The sequence below is a fragment of the Sminthopsis crassicaudata genome, chromosome 1 (assembly GCF_048593235.1).
Source record: "Sminthopsis crassicaudata isolate SCR6 chromosome 1, ASM4859323v1, whole genome shotgun sequence".
Lineage (NCBI taxonomy): Eukaryota > Metazoa > Chordata > Mammalia > Dasyuromorphia > Dasyuridae > Sminthopsis > Sminthopsis crassicaudata.
This window is the reverse complement of record NC_133617.1, coordinates 512,346,698-512,363,832: the sequence shown is the minus strand read 5'-3', so window position 1 is coordinate 512,363,832 and position 17,135 is coordinate 512,346,698. Positions and strand designations below refer to the sequence as shown.

The 17,135-nt window shown below is 34.0% G+C and overlaps 1 protein-coding gene across 4 annotated transcripts in view; it reads right to left on the bottom strand.

Annotated features, from left to right (window-relative positions):
• Positions 1-17,135, bottom strand: part of NFX1 (nuclear transcription factor, X-box binding 1) — an 80,306-nt gene that overhangs the window by 17,211 nt on the left and 45,960 nt on the right. For 2 of the 4 annotated variants that reach the window (XM_074281606.1, XM_074281607.1), the window contains exons 14-17: positions 13,591-13,710; positions 11,474-11,553; positions 7,059-7,289; positions 4,007-4,080 (exon numbers count right to left, since the gene is read on the bottom strand). In XM_074281606.1, coding sequence (XP_074137707.1) covers positions 4,007-4,080; positions 7,059-7,289; positions 11,474-11,553; positions 13,591-13,710 — 505 coding nt within the window. Of the gene's footprint in view, positions 1-518; positions 678-4,006; positions 4,081-4,156; positions 4,257-7,058; positions 7,290-11,473; positions 11,554-13,590; positions 13,711-17,135 lie in introns of those variants that run through there. The other 2 variants (XM_074281608.1, XM_074281609.1) reach the window with 2 other exon arrangements.

Here is a 17,135-nt window from a genome sequence, read left to right as displayed (position 1 = left end):
ACTTAATGTCTTAAAAGTGTTATCTGGGGCAAAGAGGTACACCTTGGCACTCTGTGTCAGAGGCAGCATTTGAATGCATGTCTTTCCCACTCCAAGGCCATCTCTCTATTCCTTATGCCACTCTGCTTCTCTTCATAATTTATATAATCCTAAAATGGTTTATTACAGAATAAACATTCTCATATTTATGTGAAACAATATGGCAAAAAGCTGCTAAGTCTGCCAGGTGATATCTCAAAAACAAATATTTCAAACCAGGCCTAAAAAGAGAGACATAATTAAAGGGGGTAAATCTCATTTAAAGGAAAGGAAAATTCAGAGCTCCTATCACCATTCCAACTTTATGATTCTCAGCTCAATAGTCTTTGAATCTCCAGATGCTTAGAAATAAAACCTATTAGAGAATGGCTGAATTAGGTAATGGTATATGAATGTTATGTAATATTATTGTTCTATAAAAAGTGATCAAGAGGAAGATTTTAGAAAGGCCTGGAGAGACTTACATGAACTAATGCTAAGTGAAATGAGCAGAACCAGGAGACCATTGTACACGACAACATCAATATTATACGATTCTGATGAACATGACTCTTTCCAACAATGAGATGATTCATGCCAGTTCCAATAATCTTGTGATGAAGAGAGCCATCTTACACCCAGAGAAAGGACTGTAGGAACTGAATATGGATCACAACATAACATTCTTACTCTTTTTGTTGTTGTTCACTTGCATTTTGTTTTCTTATTCATTTACTTTCTTTTTTGACCTGATTTCTCTTGTGCAGCAAGAGAATTATATAAATGTTTATACATATTGGATTTAACATATATTTTAACATGTTTAACATATAATGAATTGCTTGCCATCTAGGGGAGGGGATGGGGGGATAAGGGGATGGGTGAGAAAATGTAAAACACAAGGCTATGTAAAGGTCAATGTTGTCTAATCATCCATATATATGTTTTGAAAATAAAAAGCTTGACAAATAGATTTGCACTTTTGGAAAATCATTTTGGCTGCTAATATTTATTCTGTTCTATACCACAATTTCCCTTAATATTAAAAACCATTTCCTATTTCCATCCAAAAAAAAGAAAAGAAAGATATCATAAACAAGAACAGAATTTGGTGTGCAATTCTGGGGACTCAAAAGATGAAACATCTAAAAAGCCTGGAGATTTTGATTCTGGCACTGTGTAGCCTGAATGAACTGGACTAAATTATGGGAAATCTTCTGGGATCACATGCCTAATGTAATCTTCATTAACAAAGTCATACCAAATTAACTACATTTCCTATTTTTATAAGATCCTAATCTTTCACTAAAGTGCAACCTTTATGTTTCAAAGGCTATGCCAAATGAGTATAAACTCTGGCAAGTTATGTGCCAAGTTGGGAAAATTTAAGCTATGGCCTTGTAATTAAGCAGAGCGTTATATAGATAAAGCTAAGTGCAGAAAGTTTCAATTCCACAGAGTTATAGACTAGATAATAAATGTCTCTGACATTTATTCACCAAGATCTACTAAGGAAAGAGTACTGGTGGAGACAAAATGGTAGAGTAATGCAGTAGCAATAGGAAATGATGCTGCAAGAAATCCTTCACTGTTAAAAATGCCCCCAAACAAACTAGAAAATACATCAAACTGAATCCTGGCAGAGAAATCCAAGAAAAAGTCACGATGAGTTACTTTCCTGCTCAGGTCAGTATAGGGATTTAGAGAGATTTGAAGACACTGGGAACAGAGTACCAGGACATATGCAACATGCACTAGCACCCAGAAAGATGTTGTGAACCAAGGCAAGGAATGGTCACAGACTTATAACTAAAATAAAAGCACCTATCAATTGGGAAATTGCTGAATAAGTGATGGTATATAAATGTAATGGAATACTATTGTGCTGTAAGAAAGAATAAGAGGGATGGAAAAACTTTGTAAGAATTGATGCAGAGTGAAGTGAACAGAATCATGAGAATGATTCATGCAGAGGCAACAAAATGTAAAGACAAACAACTCTAAACTCTAATCAATGTAATAACCAGCCCACAGTTTTAGAGGAGTAATGATGAAATATGGTTACCTATCTCCAGATGGAGAGGTGAAGGATTCAACTGAGAATACAGAATGAGACATATACTTTCTGGACATGATCAATTTAGAAATTTGTTTTATTTGCCTTTATGTGTTTGTAACAAGGTTTTTGTTTTTTCTTCATTCTCAATGGTGAGAAGAGCAATTAGAAGAGGGGAAGAGAAGATTGATTTTTGTTCATTAAAAAAAAATAAAATAATTTTTTACAAGAATATTCACATTAATGGATCCCTGAAGCACTAAGAGTAAATATTGTTTAGTACATTAAGGAAATGTTGTCTCTCTACTGAATCTTGTTTTAAAAACTTATGTAACATAGTTTTCCAAAATACCTTTGTGAATGAGATGGGGAAAGAACAGATGATAATACAATCAGAGAGATTTTTGATTAACTGAATAACCATAAACAAAGAATGTTGATTAATAACAATATTATTCTAGGGGAAAGGCACTAGGGTATGCTGCTAGGTTCTGTTCTTAATGCTTTCCTGTTCAGCCTTTATTTATTTATTTATTTTTAAAATCACTAACTTGGATGGATCTTAAAGATATATCCATCAAATCTGCATATACCACTAAGTTAAAAAGAATGGCTAATATAATGAATGAAATAATGTTATCTCACTGAATCCTCACAACAATTCTTTGAGGTAAGTGCTATTATTATCCCCATTTTACAAATAAGGAAATTCAGGCCAAGAGGTGATGTGGCTTGTCTAGGACTGCATGACTAGTTAGTGTCTGAATGAAGATCTGAACTCAGGTCTTCCTGTTTTATGCAGTAGTGGAATTAGACATTTTCTAGAAGGCAAAGGAAGAATTAGTAAAAAACAAATTTCTAAAAAGTACAGTTATGAAACAATGAAATTAGCAACTTTGTAAGGTAGTGAGCAAAACATCATTGGAAGTTTTTAAAAGCTGGAGATGATCTGCTAGGGATGTAACAGATCCATGTAACAGCAAGAAAAGTAGACTAGGTTATTTCAAAATCATCTTCTAATACTAAAATTCTCTATCTTTCTAGACTTTCTATGTATCAACAATCAGATAGAGAAGCAAAAAGATTTAGTAATATGTAACTGTGTATTTGTAAAGGACACCTAAAAAAAATGTTGTCGGCTTAAGGAAAATCTTACCATTTCAAGTCAGTCTCATACATAGAGGTCATGATTCATTTTCATTGGAATAACAAAGATAATACACTACAAACTTATATTGCACATTATTTTTAATCTCAACTCTCAAAAATCATCCACAAACCCACTCTGTTCCACACATTCACAATGGAAATATGTTTAAAATTACTGTACATGTATATCCTATAACCAAGCAAGATTACTTATTGTCTTGGGGAAGAGTGAAGGGAAAAAAAAAATTGAAAGTCATAATCTTTCAAAAATAAATGTTGAAAACTATCTTTTCACATAATTAGGAAAATAAAATACTATTAAGTTAAAAAAAATTAGCCAAAAAGACTGGTGTCTATTGTTAGATGTTGAAGCCTCATCCAGCCAATCCCACTCCTGTTTCGTTCATCTCTCCAGCTTTGCTCAAGGACTTCACTTTCATTATATTTATCTTCCTTGCTTAAATTAAGGTTTCTAAAGCCTGAGAGAGAGAATGAAGGCCCCTTCCCCTTCATCCATGGTTGGCTGGGGCTTTAATATGGCAGATAATACTGAATGCGAAGTCCAAAAGCCAAAGTCTTAGTCCCATCTCTGTCACCAAAGAGCAGTGGGATTTTAAAGTCATTACTTTGTCTAGCCTTCACTCTCATTGGTAAAGTGGGATACTATAGACTTTTTCAGTTTTAGGAGAATAAAATGAAATGATAGAAACCACTGTGAAAACTGGAGAAGTATTATTCAGATAGTGAAAATTTGGGGAGAAAGATAAGCTTAATAGCACCAACCTCTGATAGGTACTAGATGCCTCAGAGCAAACCATGGTTTCTTTTCTTCTTCCACATTCACACTGTAGTTCCACCTATAATTATATTACAACTCATCAGTTGTCAGCACAAAGCCACAGTTGACATCAGCATCAGCCTGAACACTTTAATCAGTTTTTGGAGCTTTACCCCCTCTCTAGCTTAATTTACTAGATGCCTCAGAGCAAACCATGGTCTCTTTTCTTCTTCCACATTCACACTGTAGTTCCACCTATAATTATATTACAACTCATCAGTTGTCAGCACAAAGCCACAGTTGACATCAGCATCAGCCTGAACACTTTAATCAATTTTTGGAGCTTTACCCCCTCTCTAGCTTAATTTTAAAGATACTACATTTGTCGTTTTTAACCATGCAAAATCTCCTTGTCCTGGGTCTTCAGTTTCTTCACTTGCAAAATGGGGATGATGATTTTAAGGAAAACTGTACTTCCTATAAGATTTTAAATTGCTTTAAAAATAACTGGATTAAGAAAGTCTCCTTGATATAAAATTTTAACTTTAGTTCATTCCACAACAGTAAATGAAACTCCCATTATACATATATACTGAGTAATTCCCAACATTGTGTAATGAACATGGAAAACACACAAAAGATAGTAACTGACCCCAACTCTCATTTAACTGGTAAGATAAGATGAAAAAATGTAAACAAATCAATCAACAAGCATTAAATTCCTACTATGAGCCAAGGTACAATGCTAGGTATCTGGGGATAGAGAAACAAAAATGAAACTACCCCTGCTCACAAATTGCTTACAATCTAACAAGGAAAACAATGTAGAGAATAGCAAATTCAAAATACAAACAATATAAATGCAACTTAATTTCAGCTTGGGAGGCACTTGTGGCTATATCTTTAGTAGCTTTTAGCAGAATGTAAGCTTGGAAGGGAAATACATATAAATATGAAGCACAAATGTGAGGAAGAAGTACATTAAGGAAGAAGTGCCCTCCAGAAATAATTGAGGGAGGGGAAGGAGAAGAGGGAGGGGAGGGGGAAGGAAAAGGAGAGGGAGAGGGAATGTCTGTGCAACAGTATAAGGATGGGCAATGAAATGCCAGAAATGAAGAACAGCAAGGCCAGTTTTGCTAAAATCTAGACTGTAACAAATGTATAGTTGTAAAAGCTATAAAATATTAAACAATAATTTGTTTTTGATCCTAGAGGCAAGAGGGAGCCACTGAAGTTTACTTCAAAAAGGGAGTGGTATTCTCATGCTTGTACTTTAGAAATATCATTTTGGCAAATATGTAGAGACTAGATTGATGAAAACAGAACCTTAATTGTGTCACAAAAGCGAATACAGAGGAAACAGCAATACTTCAGGAGAGAAGGAGTTGAATGAGATGATGAAGAGGTACAATTGGTGAAAATTAGTAAACGATTAGCTATGTGATGTGAGGGACAGTGATAGGGAGATAACGATGAATCAGAGGATGCAAAAATGAATTAACTGTAAGGATGGTGGTGCTCCTGACAGTTACAAAAAGACCTGGAAGATGCAATAAATAAAATAAAAGGAGGCAGTCTGATGTAGTAGAAAAGACAATGGGAATAAGAAATCTGAAAGCTTGCCACTAACTGGCTGTAAATTCTTGGGAAAATAACTTTACCTCTTGAGTCCTCAGTTACTTCACTTATAAAGTAAAGAAACTGGATTTTATGACACTTAAGGTCTGTTACAAAACTACAAAAACCTGAATGCAAGATAAAGTTAGATAAGTAGGTTATAAAAGACTTTGAAAGTCAGGAAGAACTGGAACTTGATATAGAAGGTCACCCACCATAGGTTCTTAGGCAGAAGAGTAATAAGATGAAAAAAGGAGACACAAGAAGTAGTAAGACTAGCTAGAGATGTTACAGTAGTGAAAGATCTAATCATCAAAGTTTAGATTAGTGTGGTAGTACTGAGAATAAAAGGAAAGGACCAAATCAGAACAACATAAAAAAAGGAAGAGAGATGAGCCCATGGATCAATGATCAGTCTTGGGTCCATGCGTTCTTTTCCATCATCATCCAATCCCTGTCTAAGTTCTTCTCCCAGGCCCAGTAATTTTTTTTGCTTCTCTTCTAGCCCTCTTGACCTTAAAGAAGCAACAATTCTCAATTAAGTTTTCTAAAGGTTTTTACAACTAGAAACTATAAGGGGAAATAGTAAGAATCAGCATTCTTAACCCTGGTTATCTTTGTTCTTCCCTAAAATATGATTTTATTATTTTCCTAAAAAATAATTTACAGTTCAAACCTATTCAGCACTTTCCTCTTTTCTTTTAGAAGGCAGAGATGTTAAAAAATTTCAGAAACTAGATCCTCAGTCTATAAAATACTGATCTTTCCTGTGCCTGCTGAAAGGTCCTAATGATAGTTAATCTAGTCCCTCCATCAAATCCGAAGTGAAATTTATTTATAATCGGAAAAAAATTTAGACTGGTTAACTGGATGGATCATCCATTTGTTTTAGATATAGCAAGTTTTCCTAGATGATGTTCTAACAACAGAATGGTCCACAATTCTGGAAGAGATGAGTCAAATGTTTGGTTTGCGAGACTGAAATAGTAGTATCACGGACAGAAAGTGGTTTAGCAGAAAAAAATAAAAATCCTATGATGAGGAGAATTTTTCCCCATAGTTTTTCTAACTTATCTTTTGACATTCACCAAAGCATCCTTTTCATTTTATTCATTTTAGTGTCTTTTCCCATATAACCTGCTCATTCCCATCTCCATGCCTATCAAGTATAAAGAAAAGATCTTCATTCAGGTATACAGAGAAAAAGACAGGAAGACATTGAAATTTGACAGAAAACAGTTCGGGAAAATTACACACTAGAAGAGGAAGAGAAGAATCTAAATAAGAATGTGCTGATGGAAGTAGGCAAACAGAAGCAAATTTCAAATGGTCAGGAGAACATCTCCACAACAAGTAGTGTTATGGTAGATAACTAATTTAGGATAATAAAGTAGTAGTGCAACTGTTAACAAAGTTTTTTCTATTAATTGGCTTACCTACCTTTGCTTTACAAGAATTCATAGGGCAAGGTGATGACGGATGGCACAAAGCCATACAAGGATGATTACAGTCGATTCTAGCGATTGTACAAGGCTGTTTGCAGACTTCATCTATAAGACATTCTCCTTTGTGACAAATCCTTTTACATTTATGCATTCCACATTTTAACATTTGATTGCAGAGAAGTCCACAAGAGATTTCAGTTAGATGACAAGGAATGTTGTAGCGTATCTAAAAAGGACACAAAAATTATGCTGAAATAGAAAATTTACTTAAAAAAGAAAAGCCCATGTAATTTGGGTCATAATCTTTCAAAAGTAGACCAGTTATCAATACTGAATGAAGAAATTATTTTTTGAGACCTAAGAACTGTCATTACCAAAGCAAATCTCCCATTTTAATATAAACCTAGACAAACAACAGGTTAATGTTTTCTTTCTTTTCTATTTGCCAAGACAGATCAACAGCTCCAATACTCAGAAAGGCCAACTTTATGGTATTTAAAGTTAGTACAGATATCCATCTCCAAGACTACCTATAACATTATTATGTGACGTGCCTATCCTTCCATTACTTATATATAAACAAACTGATACCTATAAACCATCTTTCAATATAGTATAGCACACTGAAATAAATCAATCTGTTTTGATCAGGAAAAGAAAAGACAGTGGAATCATAGTTTAAAATAAAGGAATAATGAGTTCAAGGAGGGGAACGCATCTAATAACTTTTGCTTCGAGTCTGACAAAAATAAACGAAGGTACTTTAAAAAACTGAAAAGGGAGAATAAAGGAGAAAACTGATTAGAAATATCTACCAAGCTATAGGGAACAATTAAAATGTACAACGAGAGATGCTCAGTAATTCATAGAAGACAAAATCTAAGAAGCCATCAATAAAACCCAAAGGATGAACAAGCAAGCTTGCCTTAAAAATGTCCTTCATACTTCTGGATCTGATTCTCACATTCAAGGAAGATCTAGTTGTTGAAAAATAAATGATTGGAATCTTAAAAAAAAGTTACTATGCCATTTTAGAAATTGTGATAGGAGGAAGGAAATCTGGGCATTCTTGATTTTAAGAAAGCAAATTTTAAAAGGTTCGGCAGAAGAACAAGAAGCTAAGAACTAAAATTCTATAAGAAAAAAAAATCAGATCAGGAGGAATAGAAACCTCTCAAATATAAAATTACAAAGACACAAAGATGAAGAGATTTGTCTAGAAAGACTGCTTTTGATGCACTCTAAATTTTGCCTTACACTTTAAAAGGACATGTAAAGAAAACAGAAGCATGTGTGGGTAGTAGGTAGTAGCGGAAGATTAACAGAGAAGTATGGCAGTGTTCTATAAGAAGAGTGTCAGAAAGCTAAAGCCAAAATTAAGCTTAGTAAGTCCCTGGATGCCCTTAGCTGAGCATATCCTCTTAATATTTATTGTTCAGTCATGTCCGCTTCTTTGTGACCCCATTTAGGGTTTTCTTGGCAAAAATATGGGAATAGTTTGCCATTTTTTTTTTTTTTAATAACTCATTTTAAAGATGAGGAAACTGAGGCAAACAGAGTTAAGTGACTTGCACAGATTCACACAGCTAGAGCCTAAGGCTGAATTAGACTTGACTTTGGATCTGGCACTCTATCCACTGCTGCCACTGCCACTACCCTAGTTGTCCTCTTAATAAATTATAATGCTGCTCTATCACTCCCCTTTTAGGAACAGCTATTCCTTTTCAATGGATAAATTAAAAAAAAAATTATTAAAATTTTCATATGTGCAAGTAATAAAAGAAATCAAAAGAAAAAACAAGATAGTTTCTTCCTCACAATGGAAAGACAATATGTAATAGAGGCTTCAGCTTCAGGGTAAATGGAAAGGTCTTTAAGGGACACTGGCAAAGCATGAGATAATGCATCTTCATAGGTATCATTACTTACTACTGATAAAAACCATATCAGTTTCTGATGCTGAAAAGCTTGACGATGTTAAAAGAATTTTGTGGGGGGGTTTTTCCAGGTCCCCCAAAGCTGTGGCTGCTGAGAGGGCAGATACCAAGGTCACACTTCCACAAGAGCAGTTCCCTTGAATGAAAGCTGTAGACATAAGATTGAAACATAGACATTTGCTGGGGGAGAGCTGCTATTTACAGGGCTCTTAGATACAGTATCCAAGGTAATACCACTAAGGTCTTGAGGGATGTGGTGGTGGTAGTCTGATCCATATGGTTGTAGCAGAAGTGACCAGCAGTGAAGCATTATTTAGAATGCTTTTTTAAAAATTTTGTCACCAAAAGCAAGGGCCGAACATTTTAGAATGCTCTCTCTTCTAGATCAAGACTGCTATGACAAGACTTTATGGGAATTCTAAGTTTGAAAAGAAACTGGTAAATTCAAAAAGAGTAAGTATGGCTTCATCAAGAAAATACCAAAACATTTCCAAAATATATAGAGAACTGACCCTAATTTATAAGAAATCAAACCATTCTCCAATTGATAAGTGATCAAAGGAGATGAACAGAGAATTCTCAGATGAAGAAATTGAAACTATATCCACTCATATGAAAGAGTGTTCCAAATCACTATTGATCAGAGAAATGCAAATTAAGATAACTCTGAGATACCACTACACACCTGTCAGATTGGCTAAGATGACAGGAACAAATAATGATGAATGTTGGAGGGGATGTGGGAAAACTGGGACACTAATACATTGTTAGTGGAGTTGTGAAAGAATCCGGTCATTCTGGAGAGCAATTTGGAACTATGCCCAAAAAGTTATCAAATTGTGCATACCCTTTGATCCAGCAGTGCTACTACTGGGCTTATACCCCAAAGAAATAAAGAGGGGAAAGGGACCTGCATGTGCCAAAATGTTTGTGGCAGCTCTTTTCGTAGTGGCTAGAAACTAGAAGATGAATGGATGTCCATCAACTGGAGAATGGTTGGGTATATTATGGTATATGAAGGTTATGGAATATTATTGCTCTGTAAGAAATGACCAGTAGGAAGATTTCAGAAAAGTTTGGAGAGACTTACATGAACTGATGCTGAGTGAAATGAGCAGAACCAGAAGATCATTATACACTTCAACAACAATACTGTATGAGGACATGTTCTGATGGAAGTGGTTATCTTCAACATAATGAAGATCAATGATGGACAGAAACAACTACACCCAGAGAAGGAACACTGGGAATTGAATGTAAACTGTTAGCACTACTGCCTATCTACCCAGGTTACTTATACCTTCGGAATCCAATACTTAACGTGCAACAAGAAAATTGGATTTACACACACATATTGTATCTAGATTATACTGTAACACATGTAAAATGTATGGGATTAAGAGAAGGAACACTGGGAAGTGAATGTAAATTGTTAGAACTACTATATATCTACCCAGGTTACTTATACCTTCGGAATCTAATACTTAATGTGCATACAACAAGAAAATGGCATTTGCACACATATATTGTATCTAGGTTATATTGTAACACATGTAAAATATATGGGATTGCCTGTCATCAAGGGGAGAGAGGGAGGGGATAATTTGGAAAAATGAATACAAGGGATAATGTTATTAAAAAAAAAAAAAAGTACTCATGCATATATACTGTCAAAAAATTTATAATTATAAAAATTAATAATAATAAAAAAGGAATATACCAAAACAACCTCGTAACTTTTTTTGGAAAGGTTACGAATAGTGATAATTTATAAAGCATTTTAAGGTTTGCTAAATGCTTTACATGTTATTTTTATTTGATCTTCCAACAACCCGAGGTAGGTGCTACTCTTACTCTCACTTTGGAGTTGAAGAAACCAAGGCTAAGAGAGGTTAAGTGACTTGTCAAGATTCACACACCTAAGAAGTGTGTTAGGCAGTATTTGAACTTAGATCTTCCTGACTCCCAATTCAGCACTAGACCTAAGGTGCTTAGGAATAATATACTTTTTTCTTATGCTTTGCACCAACAATAGAAAGACACCTATATGTCTTTAGCCATGAGTTACATTACCATTTTGTTGCTGACTTAGGAAAAAAATCACAGATGGTGGCATGTTTATCAAATTTGCAGATGACATAAGCTAGAAGGAACAGCAAACATTATGAAGAGAGAACCTAAAAGCAGCCATAACACTGAACTATCAGAAGATAAATACAGAATATGAATAAATCAAAGAATCATAGATTTATAGCTGAAAAGAACCTCAGAAGTCATGCTTTTTTAAAATTAAAAAACAAAAACAAAAACAAAAATAAAAACAAAAAACAAAAACCGAAGCCCATAAAAATGAATTGTTCAAAACCACACAGTTTTAAGTAGTTGAGCTAGAACAAATAATTGGACTTTAGATCAGTGTTTCTGGCAACGACCATTATTAACTACTATTAACAACAGGGAATATAAAACTTACCTCATGTTTGCCCATGCACCACTTCTGAGTAAGATAAGTACAAGGGGGGCATTTCACCTCATTGTGACAAGAATGGAAAACTGTAGTAAAATAAAGATAAAATAAGGAAAGATTTTTATAAAAAGAATTACACATATAAATCCTGTACATAGTTTTATAGCTTTTAAAAACAGGTCTTAAGTTATTTTCTCATAAAAGAATAATTATATAAAGCTACCAATAAATATCACATAAGTAATAAAAAAGCTTACTTTAAGGGGGAAAGGAGTACAGAGAAAAACAACATCCCACCCTAATTTCTCTGTAAAGATGAAGAAATAAGGAAATGAAGGATATTCCAACTCTCTATTGGGTTACTAAACAGAGAATAATAAAAAGCCTGAAAAGATAGTATGAAATCAGATTAGGAAGGGTTTTGAAAACCACACAGATTTTATTCTGAGGATATAATAGGGAGCCATTAGAATTTACCAAATAGGAGAGGCAAGAGGGCCAACCCAGCATTTTAGGAAGATCAATCTGACAGGCCAGTTGGATGGATTAGAGTGGGGGAAGATCTGAGGCAAGGAGACCAGCCAGAGAATACTGCAATAATCTAGGCATGAAGTGACAAGGGCTTGTCTATACAAAGGTGGTGGCAGATTCAAAGGAGTGAAGGAGGCTATGTGAGAGATCTTATGAAGGTAAAATAATAGGGCTTAACCAATGGGCTACACTGGCAAGGTAAGAGAGAGTGGTGAGTGAGAATGACTTGTTGGTTGAGAGACTCAACAGTAACAGGGAATTTAGTTGGTGATGGTTTCCAGGATATGGGGAGTAAAGGAAGGGAAAGGAAACGATATTTTTATGTCCACAGTGCTTAATATACAGTGGGCACTTAATAAATGTTTGCTGTTTGCTTGAGTATTCTTATTAGCTTTGCCCCATGAATTCTCAGCTACATATAGATTGTCTTAATGTATTCAAAAAATCATATATTCAGATCTGGAAGGGACCTCAGAGTTCAAATGCCTCATTTTATAGGTGAGGAAAGGAAAGTGTCCTCTTATTCAAAATCAAATAGGTCAGTATGGAGATAAATTCCAAAATGAACTCCTAACTCCATATCTGTTATTCTTCTTTACTGTACCATGCTATTATATCTTGTCATATGATATGTATATATTTTGTACCCCTCTACCCAAGGAAGACTGACCTGGCTTCAGGGGAAGGGCCATAGTATCTTTTTAAGTTTTCCAATTCAATGCCCATCATAAGTCTAGGTATGCACTAAGTACACCTACTATAAGATTAGGTATTTCACTCAATATCTTATTGAATGGTTGAAGAAAAAAGAGTAAATCAAAACAAATCACAAAGTATTCTTCTCTTACCATGTAAATTAACTAGGAAGATTAATGTGGAAAATTAATGTGGAAAAAAAAATTAATGTGAACCTATGAGCAGGGCTGTATGTTCAAGGTTTAGAAATGCATCTTATATAAATGTTTCTCAAGGGTAGCTTTGAGGGACAAGAACAGATAATAGTAGCTCATCATTACTAAGCATATTCTTCTCTACAAAGTAGGTAGTTTAAGTATTATCAACTCTATTTTACAGATGAGGAAACTGAGGATAAAGAGAGGCTACATGACTATTTAGAGTAACTAAAAAACTAGCTAGGATCTGAAACAGGTGTTTTCACTCCCAAACCAGTATCACTGATATACCAAATGCTGCTCTATAAATTTACCTGAAAGAAGTTAAGTATTGTTAGAGATAACAAAAACGTTTTAAAGGTGACCATCTTTTAAAAACATCATAGCAAAGGAACAGTCCATTGAGAAACTATAGCAGCATAGACCAACTTGTAATGTTGCATTTTAAGGACTGACAATTTTTTTTCCAGTAGAACTCAAGACAGCCTAAGAGTTAGAGAAATAAATTGCAATATATTCCAATAACAAAATTTTAGAGTTCTAAAGTAAACAACGTTTAAATATGTCTAATGTGGAATAGACTACACAATCTGTCATTCTATGGTAAGTGGCAATTGTCAAGAGCAATTAATACATAAAGGCAATAGGGAAAAATGTAATTCATAAAGTTCAAATAAAAATAAATTTACAGGAACTCACCAGGATGATCACATTCATGTAGTCTTGTACATGTGTTTTTACACTCTGGGGGCTTAGTACCACAAGGAACTGGAGGGAAAATCACAGACTCTCCACAATAGCATGTTAATTCATCAAAACCTGAAGCAGCAGAAAAATAAAACAACTATTATGACAGTGTAATTCATATAGTTTGTGGTAATTTTTTTTAAAAGGGCGTTCTGAATGTTAAGGGAGTAAATCAACCAGCAGACTGAGTTAAAAAATGTGTTCTATCATAAATTTTTCCAGGTAATTTAATCATTCTTTCCAATGTAATTGGCAAAAATAAATGTATGCCTAAAGTATTTCATAAATACAATAAAACAAGGCCTCCACAAAAATGGATGAGTAATTAATTAAAATCATACTACAGAAGCATTTTTAAAAACTTCCTTTGTTTAACTGAAAACATTAAGAAATAAGTCTTTTCCAGTGAAAGTATATAGAGTTTACAAAACTGTAGATCAAGAATGAAAAAACAAATGAAATCTTTAGAAAAATGGATTTTAGGAGGTAACCAAACTTGGAACCAAAAGTATTATTTTGTTTATTAAGATTAATACCTTTTATTTACACACATATATTGTATCTAGGTTATATTGTAACACATGTAAAATGTATGGGATTACCTGCCATCGGGGGGAGGGAGTGGAGGGGATAATTTGGAAAAATGAATAAAAAAAATAAAAATTAAAAAAATAAAAAAAATAAAAAAGATTAATACCTTTATCATCCCTTTGGGAATATACTTATAACCTACCTAAGGGCAATACTCTTCCATATTCAGAAATGATTAGAATATGGTTCACAAAGAGGAAGTTCTATTAAATACAAAGGAAATTCAGTAGGTAGAATTATTTTAGTAGGAGATTAAATGAATATTATTCAAGAATGATGATCCCAAAACTGTATTTTAATATATTGTGACCTTTTCCTTGTTTAAGATTTCTCTAAGTGTTATCTCAAATTGTCTTGGGGTAGAGAGATGTTTGAGGGCATCAGGAAAGACTATGCCAGCTTGGATATTTTCTCTCTAAGATTTAGAATGTTAAGTAAAAAAATTTGTTCTTGGAAAACTTTTGCCTGGAGTACATGAATTAATATTGTTGTCTTTGACAAGTAGTTAATAAAGGAGTCATACATTTGAGATTGGACTTTTGTATCAATTTAAATTTTGAAATATAAAAGATACTTTTATATAACAGAAATGAGAAGTATAACCATATTTCTCAGTTTTAATGACATTTTAATTTAGTATATTCCATATCAAAATACACATATGTTTCAAGAAGCATTATTGCCAAATTGTAAAGCTGTTATCTGCCTGTAACAGCACCCACTTAAGCCTTTTCTTCTTTTGAAGAGTTATAGAATGAATGGGGTTTCTCAACTTAGGGAAGGTCAGTTCTCTAATTCATGGCCTCAGTAAAGTCTTTAATTAAATTGGTAGGAGAACCTACTAGAGCTACAGAAGCAAGGACCCATGCCAAAATTATTCTACCACATAATACTACAAAAGTTGAATACAATATTTTATAAATATAACCTGTTCGTGTTTTAGCCCAACTCATGGAACTTTACAAAACAGGAAAATGTGATCTACCTTAAATTGACGTGCTTTGGATCAAAAACTTAATATTTGACATTAAAAATGGCAAAAAATTTAAACAATCCATGCATGATATTGTCTAGGAAAAATCAAATTAGAAGCACATGCAGGAAAAAGAAGATATATCAGCACAACATTAAAACTGCTCCTTCTTCATACAGCCTTCTTTTACTATTCTAACTCAATGTAATCACTGTCCTCTCTAATCATGTACTTCTCTCTATACCATTCATCTGTAAATTAATTAAGCATTTATAAGCTTTGTGAAATTTCTTATATTCATTCATCCAAATTTTTCTTGAGATACAGTTAAAAATAGATAAAAGAGTTCTTAGCATAGAAGAGCATATTATCTAATAGGAATGATAAATAAGATACACATAAATAGCAAAAGCACAAAATAAAAGACATCATGAGAGGTATGAACAAAATGCTATGAAAATACAGAGAAAAATATCCAGCTGGAAGATCTACGAAGAAGAAACATGGCATAGCAGGAAGAACTTGAAGCTTCACATGAGAAGATCCAGAGCCTTTCTCTGTGACTTTGATCAAGCCACTCCACTACTATAGACTACAATTTCCTCCACATAATGAGGTTGGACTAGATGATCATGAAATCTCTTTTTACTCTCAATCCTCCATGATTTCAACAGCAGCAATGAAGGCACAGGGCTATAGTTCCTGGGCTGCACAATGAGATGTTCTAGAGACAGCTTAAATTTTGGGAGGAAGTAGTGACACTCAACATCAGTAAAATGCCTAGAGAATCACCAGGTTTAGGGAGTTAACAAAATCGACATTAGCTTCCACTGTATGCTTTTGAAGGATACCCTTGAATATGAGTAACACTCTGGTTTAAGTTCTCTCATAATACTGCAAACCTGGGTTTTCAATTGTTGCTGTGATGATAAAAAAAAAAGCAGTGCCCAAAAGATAGACATATTTTATGCATAAATAACTGATTGATAATGAAATAAAAATCTTTTTCTTCCTTTTCAATTTATATTATTTTTAAAGTGGATACTAAATTGTTGGCAGCTAAGTGGCACAAAGATAGTATGCCTGGCCTATAATCATGAAGACCTGAGTTCAAATCAAAACTCAAGACATTTGCTAGCTATGTAACCCTGGATAAGTCACTTATTTCTATTTGCCTCAGTTTTCTCATTTGTAAATAAGCTTGAGAAGGAAATGACCCTACTATTATTGCCAAGAAAACCCCAAAGGGGTCAATAAGAACTGGACAAGATTGAAACAACTGAACAACAACACTAAGTTTTTAAGACATAAATATTTATTAAGTATTTTGACCTAACTATTTAAAATAAGTGGAATAAAAAATTAGAGACATGAAGAACTCTGTAAATAGAGCAAGTATGGATATTCCAAAGCCTGGCTTTGAGTGCCAGACTAAGACATATGGACTTTATTTAGTGAGCTACTGAAAGTTTTTGAACAAAACAGTCACAATCAACTGTCTTAGAAAAATTACTAGTATTAGATATACAGGCAAGTATAAGACCATAGGTAAAGAGAATAATGAAATGGCTCATAAAAAAGAAAAAGATGGTCTGAATTGGGATAGTGGAGGAAAGAAGGAGACCAGATACATTTACTAGATAGAAATTGAGAGGTCTTGGCAACTGAATGAATGTAGGGGACAAGAGGAAGAAAAAAGTCAAGGATGACCGAGAATCAAAGAATGATGGTATTATTAACAATAAATATAGAATGTTTGATATAGTACAGTGACATGAAAAGTCCTAGAGAAGCCCAACTCTCTAACAAAAGTCCCTGCAAAGATCTAAAAGAGTCTCAGATGGAGCAATGATTGAGAAGATCAAAGAGAAAAACAGCAGTAAGCTCCTCTACTTAGCTAAGGGGCAGCTAGTTGGTGCAATGGATAGAGCAC